Source organism: Punica granatum, chromosome 1 (genome assembly GCF_007655135.1).
Source record: "Punica granatum isolate Tunisia-2019 chromosome 1, ASM765513v2, whole genome shotgun sequence".
Classification (NCBI taxonomy): Eukaryota; Viridiplantae; Streptophyta; class Magnoliopsida; order Myrtales; family Lythraceae; genus Punica; species Punica granatum.
The window spans coordinates 44919526-44935551 of NC_045127.1; the positions used below are offsets into that span (position 1 = coordinate 44919526).

The 16026-nt window shown below is 37.0% G+C and overlaps 1 protein-coding gene across 1 annotated transcript; it reads left to right on the top strand.

The window, feature by feature from the left end:
- Window positions 1-9121: 9121 nt before the first annotated feature.
- On the top strand, window positions 9122-12744 carry LOC116192574 (probable xyloglucan endotransglucosylase/hydrolase protein 30). The gene is made up of 4 exons (XM_031521156.1): window positions 9122-9469; window positions 9747-9847; window positions 10204-10412; window positions 11966-12744. Exons 1-4 carry the CDS (start codon window positions 9238-9240, stop codon window positions 12498-12500), a joined length of 1077 nt encoding a protein of 358 aa, XP_031377016.1. The 5' UTR covers window positions 9122-9237; the 3' UTR covers window positions 12501-12744.
- Window positions 12745-16026: the final 3282 nt, after the last annotated feature.

The following is a 16026-nucleotide window of genomic DNA, read 5'->3' on the forward strand; positions in this document are numbered from 1 at the left end:
GAAGATTCCAGCCTAGAAGCTTGCTTCAGTCCATAATAGACCGTGCTAGCTTACAAACCTTTTCGGCACAATGTGGATCGACAAAAAACCCTCAGGTTGTGTCATAAACACATCCTCGAGGAGCTTCCCGTTCAGGAAAGCAGTTTTAGATCCATTTGCCAGATCTCATAATCATAATAAGCTGCATTGCAAGCAAGATCCTGATGGATTTAAGCATAGCTACCGGGGAAAAGGGTTTCGTCATAGTCAACACCATGAACTTGTCTGAAACCTTTTGCCACAAGTCGGCCCTAAAGGTAATCACATTACCGTCCATGTCAGTCTTCTTCTTGAAGACCCACTTACACCCAATGGGTTTTGCCCCTTCAGGTGGATCAACCAAAGTCCATACTTGGTTAGTATACATGGACTCCATCTCAGATCTCATGGCCTCCAGCCATTTCTCAGAGTCTGGGCCTATTACGGCTTCCGCATAGGTTGTAGGCTCATCATTATCTATGAGCAATACGTCATTGTCTTGAGTCACGAGAAATCCATATCTCTCGGGCTCATGACGTATCCTACTAGACCTACGAGGCTCCTGTGTCACCTGTGTAGAAGATTGTGCCACAACAACTTGTGGTACTTGTTCTGCAACATCGCCCGTCGATTGGTCAATGTCATTTTGTGGTAGAACTTCCCCAAGTTCTAATTTCCTCCCACTAGTTCCTTTGGAGAGAAACTCTTTCTCAAGGAATACCGCAGTTCGAGCGACAAACACTTTGCCCTCGATGGGATTATAGAAATAGTATCCTCGAGTTTCCTTAGGACCCCACGAAGTAAACATTTGTCCGATTTAGGGCCAAGCTTATCCGAAGACAATCTCTTCACATAAGCTTCGCAACCCCATATCTTTAGAAAAGACATCTTGGACGTTTCCCATACCACATCTCATATGGTGTCCTTTCAACTGATTTCGACGGAGCATTGTTTAATATGAGAGCAGCTGTCTGTAGAGCATATCCCCAGAAGGAGTCAGGTAAGTTTGCATGACTCATCAAAGATCGAACCATATCTAATAAAGTTCGATTCCTCCTCTCAGCTACACCATTCCATTGTGGTGTTTCAGGTGGAGTCAGTTGAGATAAAATCCCACACTGTTTAAGATAGTCAGCGAACTCATAGCTCAAAATATTCACCTCCTCGATCTGATCGAAGAACTTTAATGCTCTTACCCAACTGATTCTCCACTTCATTCTTAAATTCTTTGAACTTTTCAAAGGATTCAGATTTGTGTTTCATCAAAAACACATATCCAAATCTACTGAAATCATCAGTAAATGTAATGAAGTAGAGATACCCACCTCTAGCAAGCTTGTTCACTGGTCCAATACATCGGTATGTATGAGAGCCAAAAGATCACTAGCTCGCTCACCTTTTCCGGTAAAAGGGGCCTTAGTCATTTTCCCCATTAAGCAAGGTTCGCATGTCTCGATCGATTCTAAATCAAACGAGTCCAGTAATCCATCCTTATGGAGTCTAGAGATGCGATTCTCGCTAATATGGCCTAAACGACAATGCCAGAGGTAAGTCGGGTTCGAATCATTAGATTTGAGCCGTTTGGTTTCCACATTATAAATAGGCGTATCTAGATCAAGAACATACAGACCATTACTTAAATGTGCACTGCCATAATATACATCATTCATGTACATAGAACAACACTTGTTCTTTATAGTGAAACAAAATCCCTTCTTGTCCAAACAAGAAACAGATATTATGTTTCTACTAATAGCAGGTACATAATAACAGTCGTTAAGATCTAATACAAGCCCAGTAGGTAAAACTAGGTGATAAGTCCCTACAGTTAATGTAGCAACTCTTGCTCCATTTCCAACTCGTAGGTCCACCTCGCCCTTGTCAACGATCTACTGTCCTTTAGGTCCTGCATATTTCCACAAATATGAGCACCACATCCGGTATCTAATACCCAAGATGTAGAAGTAGTAGATACATTAATCTCTATAACATGGATACCTGAAGTGGAAGTCTCACTTCCCTTCTTCTTCTTCAACTCTTCCAGGTATATCTTACAATTCCGCTTCCAATGTCCAGTGTTTCCACAATGGAAGCAGTAATCATTCTTCGCCACCTTGGCTTTAGGCTTCAACGCACCCAAGTCAAAATTGGATGCACCTTTAGCCTTCTTGCCTTTACTCTTGCTCTTGCCCTTTCTTTTGGTCCCTTGGACCATTAGAACGGATGTCCCCTTGCTGATATCATGCTCAGCTGTTCTCAACATGCTAAGCAGTTCAGGCAATGGTTTATTGTAGTCATTCATATTATAGCTCATAATGAACTGACTATAACTGCTGGGCAGCGACTGTAGGACTAAATCTGTGGCCAACTCTTGACCAAGAGGAAATCCCAGTTCCCAGAGTCTCGACGTACCCAATCATCTTGAGTACATGAGGACCTACCGGGCTACCCTCAGTCAACCTTGCTTGAAAAAGTGCTTTAGAGATCTCGAATCTCTCATGTCGGGCCTGCTCTTGATAGAGCTGCCTGAGATGCACGATCATATCGTACGCCTTCATGTTCTCGTGTTGCTTCTGAAGCTCCGAGTCCATGGTGACTAACATGAGACATCCGACGTTTACGGCATCATCATGATGCTTACTATAAGCATCTTTCTCAGCTTGGGGGGCATCGTCAGGCGGTGGCGCAAGAAGAGGTTGCTCTAAGAATATAGCTTCTTTTCTTGGGTGAGAACAATTCTCAAGTTTCGATGCCAACCAGGAAATTATTCCCTGACAGTTTGTCCTTATCAAGGACGGATCGCAAACAGAAAGTACTAGAAGTGCTCCCTGCCATGGTAACTACCATAGAAATATACAAAATAAGTATTATGACACAACAATATTTAATGAGGACTTTATAAATATTGCTCCCACTATTTATATCAAATCAATGACCCTCAACATTGATTCAGAGAATATCATTCTCATAGTAGCTCAAGATCCATATCTCACCAAGCTCTGAGTCAGCGAGGGCTGATTCACCAGAACTGGCTATTTAGGTAGGGAACTCACTTTCCCAATTGCATCACATGCAACTCTTGATTAGTTGAGTGAATAACTCCTATTCAAATCTATCTTATAGATCGATGCCCAACTACATGCCTCTGAACTCCTAATCCTATTAGGCTTGCTCAGTTAAGTCCGACCCACTGGTAAACACAATGTCTTACTAGGATAGATAAGGGCATCCTGCGAAGGCAAGGTCTACACACTCATCGATCTTGGTCTTGACGAGCATTACACGGTGGAAGGATATGGACTTAATATTTTGAGGGATTTGATTAACATTTAATCGATCTCACTATACACTATTATGTAACTATTACATAATAGTCCACACGTATAACTATTATACTAACACAACTAGGACATAGTCCATGTCTAACAGTCATGCACCGCAAATATCAAACATAATCATACCAGTACCAAGCATAAAATCATATTTTATGCTATTATCTACTCAGATTCTAACTAGCTAGGCTCTGATACCAATTGCTAGTTCCACGGGGCGCAACGGAAGCGGAAAAAGGAACAGAAATTCAAAAATTCCTACCCGTGTGAAACTAATTCCAAGACCTACTAGAAGAGTAAGAGTAAATAAAAGCGTACCTGGAATATTTAAAGTTGTCGACCGAGCGTCCCACGCGTGACGCCTCTACTGGAATCCACACCGACTTTGTCGACGAGTCTTCGAGATCGGCGGTGCTAGCGTGACCAACACTCGAAAGAAAACACCGATGCGACACCCGAAATTTATTAGACTAATGGACCTTATTTGAGTTGAACAATTCAACCCAAAATATATATATTTTATATGCACACATATATGCACGTACATATATATATTAGCATATATATATATAATATGTGTGCGCTTTTATATATAAGCATATATATATAATCGTGCTTACTGCCCCTTTTTATAAGCAATATGGGGGGGTGAAGATGAAATCCCAACCGATGTGGGATTTAGGGAATTAAGGTTCCCTTATGACATGTGTCCTTACACATGTTAATCCACATAAAAGCCACGTGTCACCATATTAATCGTGCATCAATTTGGTCCATTTAATCTAATAAATCGAGTCTAATTAATCGACAAATTTAATCTCATTAAATATCCAATTAATTAGTCGCACCATAAATCATCTAATCTCTATTAGATGATTTTATTGTTTCAAAATATCTCGTCAATTTAGTCGTAGTGTGTGACCCTGTAGGTTCCCAATTACGTTGACAGTAATATCAAAATCTCTATTTCAATATTACAAACAGTGAGTGGCATCTAGCAATGCATCACTGTTACTCAAGTAATCGGAAAGTCAATTTCTCGACGAACCTTGTGACCTCCGTTACCGTGTAATATAATCCCTTTGTCCTCTATATCTCTATTGAGCCCAAGGCATGGTCGATGACATCCTTGTATGGCTCAATATCTCTTTTTCTTGGTTTACCGGGTAAGTCTATCAGAACAAATGAGCTCGATATCATTATATCGACTCATTTGGGTATGCATACACTTTTAGACTTAACCACCAAGTGGCCGTGAGATATCGCTCCCGTTTCGTAGGAGGGACAAATCCTATCTTGATCACTCACATTCCTCTCCATGCTCTGTGGTATACCCAATAACTGTCTTTATAACCATCCTGTTACAGTGGCGTTTGACAGTATCAAAGTATATGACATTACATGTAGGAATCTATGGTGACCTCAAGTCAAAGGACTATTACACTATAGTCACTTTGAGATATGCTAATGACAGTCACGTAACAACCCATGTAGCAATCTCATGGCGGATCAGTCCTATACACATTACTCTTAATGTATACATGTGGTGTGATTTGATATCTCCATATCCATGACCTATGAGATTTGATCATCAATCAACACTTACACTAATCTAACCGTATTATCGTTGTCCTAATTAACGATAATACTTTGACTATGGACATTTAGGAATAATGTTCAGTAATTATAGGATCTCACAATCAAGTCACACTTGATGCCTATTGAACCTACTATTCCAAGGACATTATTGTGTAAAATCATATTTAGCGCAATCTACACAATAACAGATATGCCTCGTAATATAATAAAATACATGTCATATTACAGAACTGATGATAGATTGCATCTAGGGCATACACCAATTCCCAACAAGACATACCACATTGACTTGCCTCTCTCAAGAATCAACCACTAGCTGCCTTCCAGCTTTGCATGAGGAGGGGAATATAATTGACTATGACGCAGGCTTCCGCATTCAGTCTAAATTGATCATGAGTTTCATATTTGGATCTGACTGACATGAGATGCACTTTGATTATCTCAAAACTGGACCTAACATGGTATGAGTTCAAACAAACGTGTTACCATATCATCTTAAAGTTTTTACTTGGCCTATAAGTAACTTGGTTCATTTCCAACCCAAAACCTCATCCTGATAAATTATGGTACTCAATTTTTCATAAACTCATGAATTCATTTATATTTTTTCGATGTGGGACAAGAGCTCTTCATAAAAGATTTTAAGCTTTTATTATTATGGAAATAGATGACGAGGAGAACACAAGAGCAAAAATTAAGTGCCGTTTGCTTTTAGGATACAAATTATATTTTACTCCACTCTAATTCAACGACATAATCATTATTTTTGTCATTTTCTTCCATTTAATAATAAATTCTCATACATATTTATTCCTAACCATTATTACAATTGATTTTTTAATAATAAATTCCTCCATATACTTTTATATTCATATATATATATATACACTTTTTTGTCTTTTTCTTTCATTTAATAATAAATTTCACATATATTTTTACTGATTTTATTCCTAAAGGCTGGAATTCAGTGAAACTAGATTCCAACTCAAGAACCACAAATATGCATGGTAGTAGTTCCCCTAACGTGTACCAGAAGATAGAAGAAGTCAGATGATTTATACTATGGAAAAACACGCAAATATAATTATGTTTGGAAATATGGATTCGAGTTTCGACGGATCACGAGCGCTACCTATTGCCCACAGGATAGGTACGTTTACTAGATGAGATTAATGAAATTAATGCGAGAACAATTGGTTAGATGGAATTAGTTGAGGTTTTTGCCCGAAAGGTAGGGGATCCTATTCTCATATTTGAGTGGTTGAGTTGCGTTGTACTAACCTTAATCATGCACTTCCCATGCATAGATATATATTGCACTTCCCTTTTTTTTTTTTTCTATTCAAGCCCAAGAAGAAAATCCTACAATAAGAAGATTAAATACTATGTATTGACTTTCTTCCCCATTGGCTAATTCCACTTCTTATCAAGCGAATGGTTTTCTTTCCCCATCATGACATTGACCCATCTGGAGATATGGGAAACAACCTGGCAGCCTTCGATAGATGAGTTCTGAATCCCATGGCTCTCATCATATTTCCTCATTTCATTTCATTTAATTATTAGTTATATTGGTAGCAGATGATTTTTTGGGGAAGTTCTTGGTTTTCTTCGGAAATGTCAATTAAATATTACGTCATCTGCCCAAAATTTTGTCCATTGCGGTACCTATGAAGTTGCTCCGGCGTGCAAGATAAAACTCAAAGTTATATGTTACAGATAGGTGGATTCATCGGAGATAATTTTAGCGTATCGTATATATAAGAAGCGGTATAAGACATACAAATTTCCTTTATAATTGTAATAATAAGGTTTAATTGGCGATAATCTTTTTAAATTGTAAAAGGTTGAACTGTCGCCTTCCAAACAATCAATAAGATTTTGATTTTTGTCATTATTAATATAGTTTAGTTCACGGACTCTACTTGATTACACACAAACACAGATATTATATATAGCCAAAGGCAACTTGCATTATACAAATTATTGATCGGATGATTTTCTCCCCCCGCCTCTAGAGAATTAGAGAGAACTAATTCTTTCATTACGCATCTAATTAATTGAGGAAGCGATTCTAATTGGGGAGCAAAATGATTATGGGAAAATGATTATAGAATGTGCAAATACAATTGAATAAACGGTCATGATCACATAAGGACAAGTTGGGTATTAAAGCCTTTCATAACATCTTCTGCCCGTGTCCTATCGTGAATTAAGAGCCCCAACTTTAAAATCTGTAAAGCTGACGACTAGCCATAGTTAGAATCATCATCCTATCGTATGTTATACCCTTATTGAATAACATTCTCAATGCAAACGCACGTTAATAAAGCATCGTTCGATGCATAAAAATACTAAATCAATAGATATACAAATGAATGCATACACATAACTATGGCTTGGATGGTGCATCGATTAAATTCGTTTCATGGCTGCCGATGGGAAAGGTGCATCTGGGACTATAAGGAAGCAGAAGAAACTGCATATATGGGGGAGAGAATGTCGCTAATGCATTGTTGGTACCAAAGTTTTGCACATGACACATGATCATTGAGTTGAAACCTTAGCAAATTGAGCTGTGGGACATACAAGGGAAACTCCCTTCTTATCCTCAATCTTTCTAGTTGTCACCTTTATATTATAATTGTTGTCAACGCCCAAAAAAAGAAATAACGGAAAACCCCCTTCTCTCTTTTAATTTCTAAATTCACAGCTAGCCATCAATCACATGAAATGGAAACTCCGATGGATGATTTCTTTAATATAAGTGAAATATCTTTGTGTAGATACGAATCAATCATGTGAATCATTGTTATGTATAATTTTGGTCGCCACCTTGTCACATATAATTGAAGATCCACCAAAGCATATATAGAGAAATCATGCACAATCGTGAAGAAAGATGAGGTTGCTAGTAAGTATATCATTTTTTTGGTGAAATGCTATGTAACCTTAATATGATGCTAGCTAGACACCGAAATTAAATTGGTTAGAGATTCACATTTAAATGTACATCCATTGATGTTGATTAATGAGGTTAAATATTGATTCTTTGGGAACTGTTTCAGCTAAGACTTTTAAGAGACGAGTTACCGTTGCGACTAATTATGTCACCGCGCTCGTAACTGAATTAGTCATCGGGAGAACTCACCCGAATTAAGTAGAGCGCTTGCAATGATTTGAAGAGAGAATCGACACATTCTTATCTTATTGCTATACAAAAGCGAAAAAGAAATCGAAATCGTTGAAAACGTACGCGTCTCTCTATTTTGGCACTTTTTATTTCACCCTAAGAGAAAATGGCACTTTTTATCCGTTAATCAAGGCATGCAAGCAAAGCACTTCTCACGAAACTTGAGATACAATCCACAAATCTTTTGCATCGCTACGCAATAAATACAAAAATCAAGAATTGCACCTTTTTCTTTCGGCGAAAATAATATCTTTTTTATAACACGTACAAAATCATGTGTTTGCAACTTTTTAGGATAAAATATTTTTAATCGGCCAAAAAATAGTAAAATACTTTAAGTTTATTTTGAAAACAAAAACATAAAAATTTAAAATTTTAAAGAATAGACGCGAGAACAACGAAGTAAAAAGAGGAGCTGTGGTGGCCAGTCGCAAGACATCGCTCGGATTTCTATATATATTTTGAAGAGGGAGAGATGACGGGCAGGCAATGGGGTGGTCCTGGGTAGCGGTTTTGGAAATAAGCTAAGCAAAATCTACTTGTTGAAAAATTTATATAATCACTTTCCATTTACCTCAAATTCTTATCCTCTTTGAAATCTGATAGATTAAATGCACCGTCAGGGTATATAATAATTACTTAAACTGAGGATTGCAGCTACACGCATCAATTTTTATCAAACAAAGCACAAAAATTTCCTCCCACTCAAATTGATAGACCCGTTGATGGCAAGTATTATTAGATCTTGTCCTATATCTCTTATAATTATAATTATTTTCATATAAAAGGATTGCCACCCTGGCATCCGATTGGACCATCCATATTTATAAAAATTTGCTCCAGTCTCCCGTGGCCCCACACGTCGATATAATTTTGGAAAGTTTACTTCACTGGCCTTCCAATTATAATTTAAATCCGAAAATTGTATTTGTGAAAATGAATCACACGGATATATAAATAGCGCCATAGGGAGAAGGATAGAGAGAGAGAGAGAGAGAGAGAGAGAGAGAGAGAAGCTTCGAAACGAAGCAAAAATATAGAGAGAAGAGAACAAAATCAAAGCCGAAAAAAAAGAAGACAATTGAAGAGCAAAAGATGGATCCAAATTCGGGACGCCGTAGCGTCCTCTACCGCTCAACATCTGCCTCATTTCTCGTTCTCCGCTTCGTCTTCTTCCTCCTCTCCTTCTCCTTCGTAGCCACAGCCGATCGCTTCAACATCACCACCATCCCCTTCGCCGATGGCTTCAGACCCCTCTTCGGCGATGGCAACTGCAAGCCCTCCCTTGATGGCCGTGGCGTCAACGTCCTCCTCGACCGCTTCACCGGTAATAAACATATATCATCACACAATCACACACACACACACACACAGACACACATACTCTCATCTCTTTGTTTTCATGATCCCAGCCGTTAAATATATAGAATTATTCTTCCGGTATTTATAATTCTCAGCTCGCTATTTCACGAATCTCGGTTACAGTCACAATACATAGGGAACGAGTATAAATTCAATAGCTTATCATGTTACAGTATCATTAAAGATTATGATGTTCAGCATCACGGGGAAAAATATTAACTGCTGAATTTACGTTCATATAGGGGCCGGGTTTATATCGTCGGACATGTACCAGCACGGGTTCTACAGCGCGAAGATCAAGTTGCCATCGGATTATACCGCGGGAGTAGTCGTTGCGTTTTATGTAAGTGCATAATCTATACATCCATATTGTATTTTTCTTTATCTCGTCCTTCTTGGACTTTTCTTTTGGTCGTTTTCCTCGGAAGAATGTAAGATGTCCTTCGTATTGAATTGATCAATTCTGGGTTCCACATATAAATTATACATGTATATAAATATATTTATTATTTTTTGCCTGAAAAATCCATGAAAATATGCGGATATCAACTTTTGTAACGGAAGAGAAGGAAATTGGAAAAACGGGTTCCTTTATTTTTAATCGTGAATGATTGTCAATGATGAAAAGTGGGATAGGAGTGGGTTGCTAATGTCAAACTTACACACATTTTTAATTTTTTTCTTTCTTTTGGCATGTAGACGTCAAACGGTGACGTTTTCGAGAAGACACATGACGAATTGGACATCGAGTTCTTAGGAAACATACGGGGGAGGAAATGGAGGTTCCAGACGAACATATACGGGAACGGGAGCACTCATCGCGGGAGGGAAGAGCGTTACACTCTCTGGTTCGATCCCACCAAGGACTTCCACCGATACAGCATCCTCTGGACCCCCAAAAATATCATGTGAGTGTCGACTTCCTAAAGCCATGAAATCTAATATTTTTATATGCGTTTATTTGTAAGAGAATAATCTGAAAAATATCATTATCATTATATAAATCGTGGTAATAGATTAGTGGATGAATATACAGAATTAAAAATTGGCAATAATTCATGTATTTTATGGTAAGTGTGACATCAATGTGGAAAGAAAGGCTTGCAATTGCGTGTGGGATGTTTCAAACCATAATAGAGGTCCCCAAAAGGATAAGAGCGCTTATAGTCATGGCCCTTGAATTTTCTTTTCTTCAATAATTAATAATACATTTTTTCCTCTTTAATAATTTTTCATTATTAATAATTACTTTAGCAATTGTGCCAACCCAAAAATAGTCTTGCATGGCAAGCTTCAGTGCATCCTTTCAATTTTGTCCTCCTTTTATCATTCACAAGTTAATGAAAATTGTCCATTAGAAACTTTTTCTCAAAAGTACATTCATGCATGTTAGCAAAATAATAGTTCGAAATTAGTGAATAAATCGGAACCTTTCCAATTACGTTTGAGATTTATTGAGACCGAACATAGTAGTCGTCCTATATCTATCGAATACCGTATAAAGCAAACCACAAGTGGCGTAAAAACTTGTAGCTAGAGTTTACAGTTACTTTAGAGGAGTGGCTCCTTAGGTTTCCCATAAGGATTGACAACAACAGCTTCTATTGTTGGGGATGGCTCTGCCTAACTACTTGCCCAATTTTCATCGTCATTTTAGCCTTTTTGGAATTCATGACTCCTGCGGGCATAAAAGTTTGGCCTCAAATAAGCTTAATTTCCTTTATGTGTTGGCTTTTGCTAGCTGGCTGCGAGATCGGGACAATCCCAAAAGAGAATTTCCTTATTAATTAACCATTTTTTAATGCAAGCATGCCTATAATTCCCATAGATTTTCTAGAGGCGAACTTATCCTTCACGAAGGAGAAGAATCTTCATCTTTAAATTGATGATTAAGATGCTAAATGAAATAATTATCGAGGGACGAATTTGTAGTCTAGCCCCACATCGTGGTCCTTAATTACTCTCTAAGATTAGGTTAATTAATATCAGTTGACATCTATGGTTAACTTTTCTAGCGATACCAATTGCACTAACAACGTATTTTAGAATGATATGGCATAAAAGAATTGATTCGCAGGAAATTACATGCTCCTTTTCTTGCCTAGAAAAAAAATTATATGCTCTTAAATAATAATAATAATAATAATAATAATAATAATAATTAATGCAAGGATTACTTTCATGTGTGGTGTCACTACAACATACGTTCCACGCAAGACAATGAACATAGCCCTTAATTATGATAGCAATATTCGGTTGTACGGGATGTGTATTGACAATGACCATACGTTATCGATTTATCTAATAAATCAGAAGTAGTCTAGTCAGCATTAATTAAACTTAATTAGCCAGAAACGTATATCGAACTTATATATATTGAAAATCTCTTTCATTCTTTTCTATTTCCATGCATGCCAATATTCTTTTTTATTTTTGTATGTAATTTCTTTTAAAATTGCAGATTTTATGTGGATGAAGTCCCAATTAGAGAAATAGTGAAGACCGAGGCAATGGGCGGCGACTACCCATCGAAGCCCATGTCATTGTACGCCACCATCTGGGACGCCTCTGATTGGGCCACGTCAGGCGGCCGGTTCAAAGTCAACTACAAATATGCACCGTTTATTGCCCAATTCACCGACCTCTCCCTCGAGGGCTGCCCCATCGACCCGCTCCAGTCCTCCGTTGCCGCCGTCAACTCACTCTGCTCCGAGGCCACCGTGAGGCTCCAGTCCAAGACTTATTCCACCCTCACACCGGGCAGCCATGCTGCCATGCGCCGGTTCAGGCAGCGGTACATGTACTACTACTACTGTTATGACTCGATTCGATACCCCATCCCTCCACCGGAGTGCATCATCGACCCGACCGAGAGGGCTCGGTACCATGACACTGGGCGGCTCAAGTTCGGTGGCAGCCACAAGCGCCGCTCTCGGCAGAGCAGTCTGACTCCCACCAATTATGAGAGCAGTGACAAGCAGGCCGATGTTATGTGAATAAAATAATGAAGTGATAAAAATCTTTGTGTACATGTTTTTCTTTTTTCTTTTTGGTCAAGCGTTGTTTTCGTTTTTCCAATTCTTTTTTTCATTTTTCATACTTAGAAAGATTATGGATCGGCCATAATATATATAGCAATAATAGTAATAATAATAATAAAGGTTGTAATATAAAATAGATTTTGTTTACAATTTATATGAGTCAGTTATATGTTACTTATTGGGAAATACTTTTCTATTACTTGTAGTGGAAAGGAGTGGAGATTTATTTTCTCATGTATATAAACATGTATTTTTATATCTAATTGTTTGATTAATAATTGTTTAATAATTTTTTGAAAAATAGTTGACGAAAGAGTTTGCATGGCAATGTCTCTCTCTTTCTCCTTAAAAAAAGATGTCTCTCTCTCCCCCTCTTGTTTATGTATAATTTTCTATTTATGTGGAGAAGGTGATGCTATTAAATAATTACATTTTAATAAGATAGGCGGCGTTGTGATGCAAGTATTTAACTAGCTATTGTCTATTAAATAAATAACTTAATTTTTTGGTGTGTGCTATAATATTTTGAAATTAATGTGTCCGAAAAATCCAGTTTAAACCGAATCAATTCACTAGAATAAACTCTTCTAACAATCGACTCCGAACCATCTTCCCTGAGGTATAAATTCCCAACAATCGAAAAGAGTTATTTGTGATGTTTGTGGAGGCTAACATTGCGGTTGAGGTAAGTAACGAAACCGTTAAATCTTGTTCATTTGTTTATGATGTTAATTTGTGCTCTCTGTGAGATGTGCATGGTTTAAACAATTTAATCTAAGTTTGTTAATATAAGCAAACGAATAACTGCAATTTATAAGTGAATAATTTTCTGGGTAAGTGTGAATTTATATTCAATCGAGAGGAAATATCGTACCATAGCGGATACTGTTAATTCAATGACCGACGGATCACTCTCGAATTGTTGTTTTCATTCTCCATGCAACCCTGATTTTTTTTTTTGAATATTTGATGAGAAAAGAAGTTTTCGGAGGGGCATATTGTCGGTGGATTATGCGTGAAAGAACCCAAATTCTTTTCCAAATTCTCGTTCATGCCTTTCGGATATGAATGTGTGTGCATATTTTTTTTAAAATAATAATAACAATATGGCGATTATTGTCTTGGTGTCCATTCGGCTGTGGATTAGGTGTGTCATGTGTGCATCATATTTTGAATTGGTCACCAATTACTGAAATTAAAGAATGGTAATCCATAATGAAATTCATTTGTTGTCTTGAATTTGGGTGATTAAATGGGCTATTGCGAGAAAATAATTTGCCCTTTTTTTTATGTGGCATTTTCTTTGTTCTTTCTTCTTCTGCTTGTTATATATTGTTCAAATATATATGTCTATGATATATATATATATATATATATATATTTAGTAGGAGAATGAAGGTTGATAGAGGAATTAAATTCGTTGTCAACTAGTGCCTAAATTTTAGGTAATTTGAATTGATAGGTGATAATTAATTTTTATTCACTAGATATAACTGAGTGTTCTACACATCTTTTAATTTTGTGATCCAAAATTAAAGAGTTCGATAGTGGATAAGGTAATGATAAAGGTGGTGTTTATTTATCAACTAATTTCGATATTTGTAAAGTCATTGGTGTAGAAAATTAGTGTTTTGCATCATACGCGTAACTAAGTGTTAGCAGAAAGGAAAGACCATACCTTGGTGGATGGCAATGCGGTGTTATTGAACTTGTGTCGGGTTAATAATCGGATACCATTAAGAAATCTCATCTACAAATGTGTATGGTGTAGTATGAAAAATTGATTTTGAAACATCTCAAAACGTGGGGGTATTTGGCCTATTATTGAGTTTTTGATCAAAGGAGGGTTCCCATTAGATCGAATGTGTATGGTAATCCGCAACCCCTCAGTGAACTTGCTCCGTTTGCATTCAAAGTGAGATTTTAAAATCTAACTTTAATTTAATTCTACCCACAACAAAACAAAATAACTCATATAAAGTTAAAGGGTGAGCCCTATTTATACTACTCTTTTTCAAAATTAAAATCACATAACTCATATAAAATCAAAGGGTGGGCCCCATACATAACCATTTATACCACTCTTTTTTCAAAATCAAAATCTAATTTTAAAATGTTATTTACAAACCAAACGTAACTTTTAGGGATTCGGAACTTGGAAGTGTCAATCCTAGGTGGATGACTTGTAAATCTTGGTGACGAACATAGTAGGTGTTTTACAAATCAAAAGGTATTTAACTTAGAGATTCAATGCGAATCGATCAAGGTGAATCGAGGTTCAAGGTGAATTGAGATTTAATGTGAATCAAGGTTCAAGGTGAATCAATATTCAAGTAAATGATGAAAACGAAGTTACTGAGCTTTAGATATAAAATCGAAAGAGGACGAAACTACATAGGGAAAAGTGTTGGAGAAGTTTAATCAATTGAGCACTGAGGATTTGAACATCCCATCGGTCCCAAACTTTAAGTTGAGTGAAGATCCTGATAGGGTAATAGTATAATTGGAACATGCTAGTGCATTCGAGTCTTTAATATGTGCAAGAGGTTGTACTAAAGATTTGATATTGTGTTTGTTGTGTACAAACTGTTAAGGCTCATAAGTAAACGTGAAAACGTTTAATGGACAGCTCTGTGCTACCATAGAATGAAAAATGCGTGAAATTTACAAAATTCTTTATATTACGGAAAGGCTAAAGAGATATCCTACGAGGTAAAGTTGTGGCAACATAAGTTGCTATTTCCGTGCATTCTGCCAAGGGTGTTGATGATGTCTCTAAGTATAATTACTGTATACATTTAAGGTCTAGACATAGTAATTTGAGATGTGAATTTGAAATGATAAGACATGTGAGAATTTAGCGATCTCATCAACGACAGGTTTGTCGAGAGATTTAATATAAATATTGTTGCCAAAATGAAATAAAACCATTAATCGCGTAATTGATAATGGAAACCCTACCTCGTTATATCTAAAAGCTTGTTTTGAGGTTTAAGGGGTAATAACAAGTTATTGAATAACAAGTGTGCACTAAGTACAAGGATTTGTTGCCTGAATTTAGGAGGATGAGTTATAACACTTAATGGATTGGTACTTGGTATTAGTTATCGAGTAATCCACCTATATGGACATGAAGTGGTGCTGCTTCAAATGAGAGTTTTTCTCAAGGTTTTCTCTCTCGTAGATGCTCATGAAAACGAGATGAGCACATGACTATAACGGTGCTAAAGCAAAAAAACTCTTATTCAAATTATTTAGCGGTTGTGTGTGTGACTTTTCCGGTATTGACTTTAAGAGGGATGTTTAAGCGACTAGTCACCAATCACTTTGTTAGTGCCTTGAAAGTTGACACTTAGAGAATGTTTAAGTCTAACGATATAACTTTTTATGCATGATCGTAATCTTTTATTTTCTGAAATTAACAAGTTAGTTTGGGATTATTGATAAATTAGATTGCAAATTCAATGGTTTGTTTTTTTCG

Bases quoted from the DNA above. Each gene is read 5' to 3' on its own strand.
- LOC116192574 (XM_031521156.1), top strand. From the start codon at position 9,238: ATGGATCCAAATTCGGGACGCCGTAGCGTCCTCTACCGCTCAACATCT. The intron at 9,848-10,203 runs GTAAGTGCATAA...TTTGGCATGTAG, and splicing joins GAGTAGTCGTTGCGTTTTAT to ACGTCAAACGGTGACGTTTT. The intron at 10,413-11,965 runs GTGAGTGTCGAC...TTAAAATTGCAG, and splicing joins TGGACCCCCAAAAATATCAT to ATTTTATGTGGATGAAGTCC.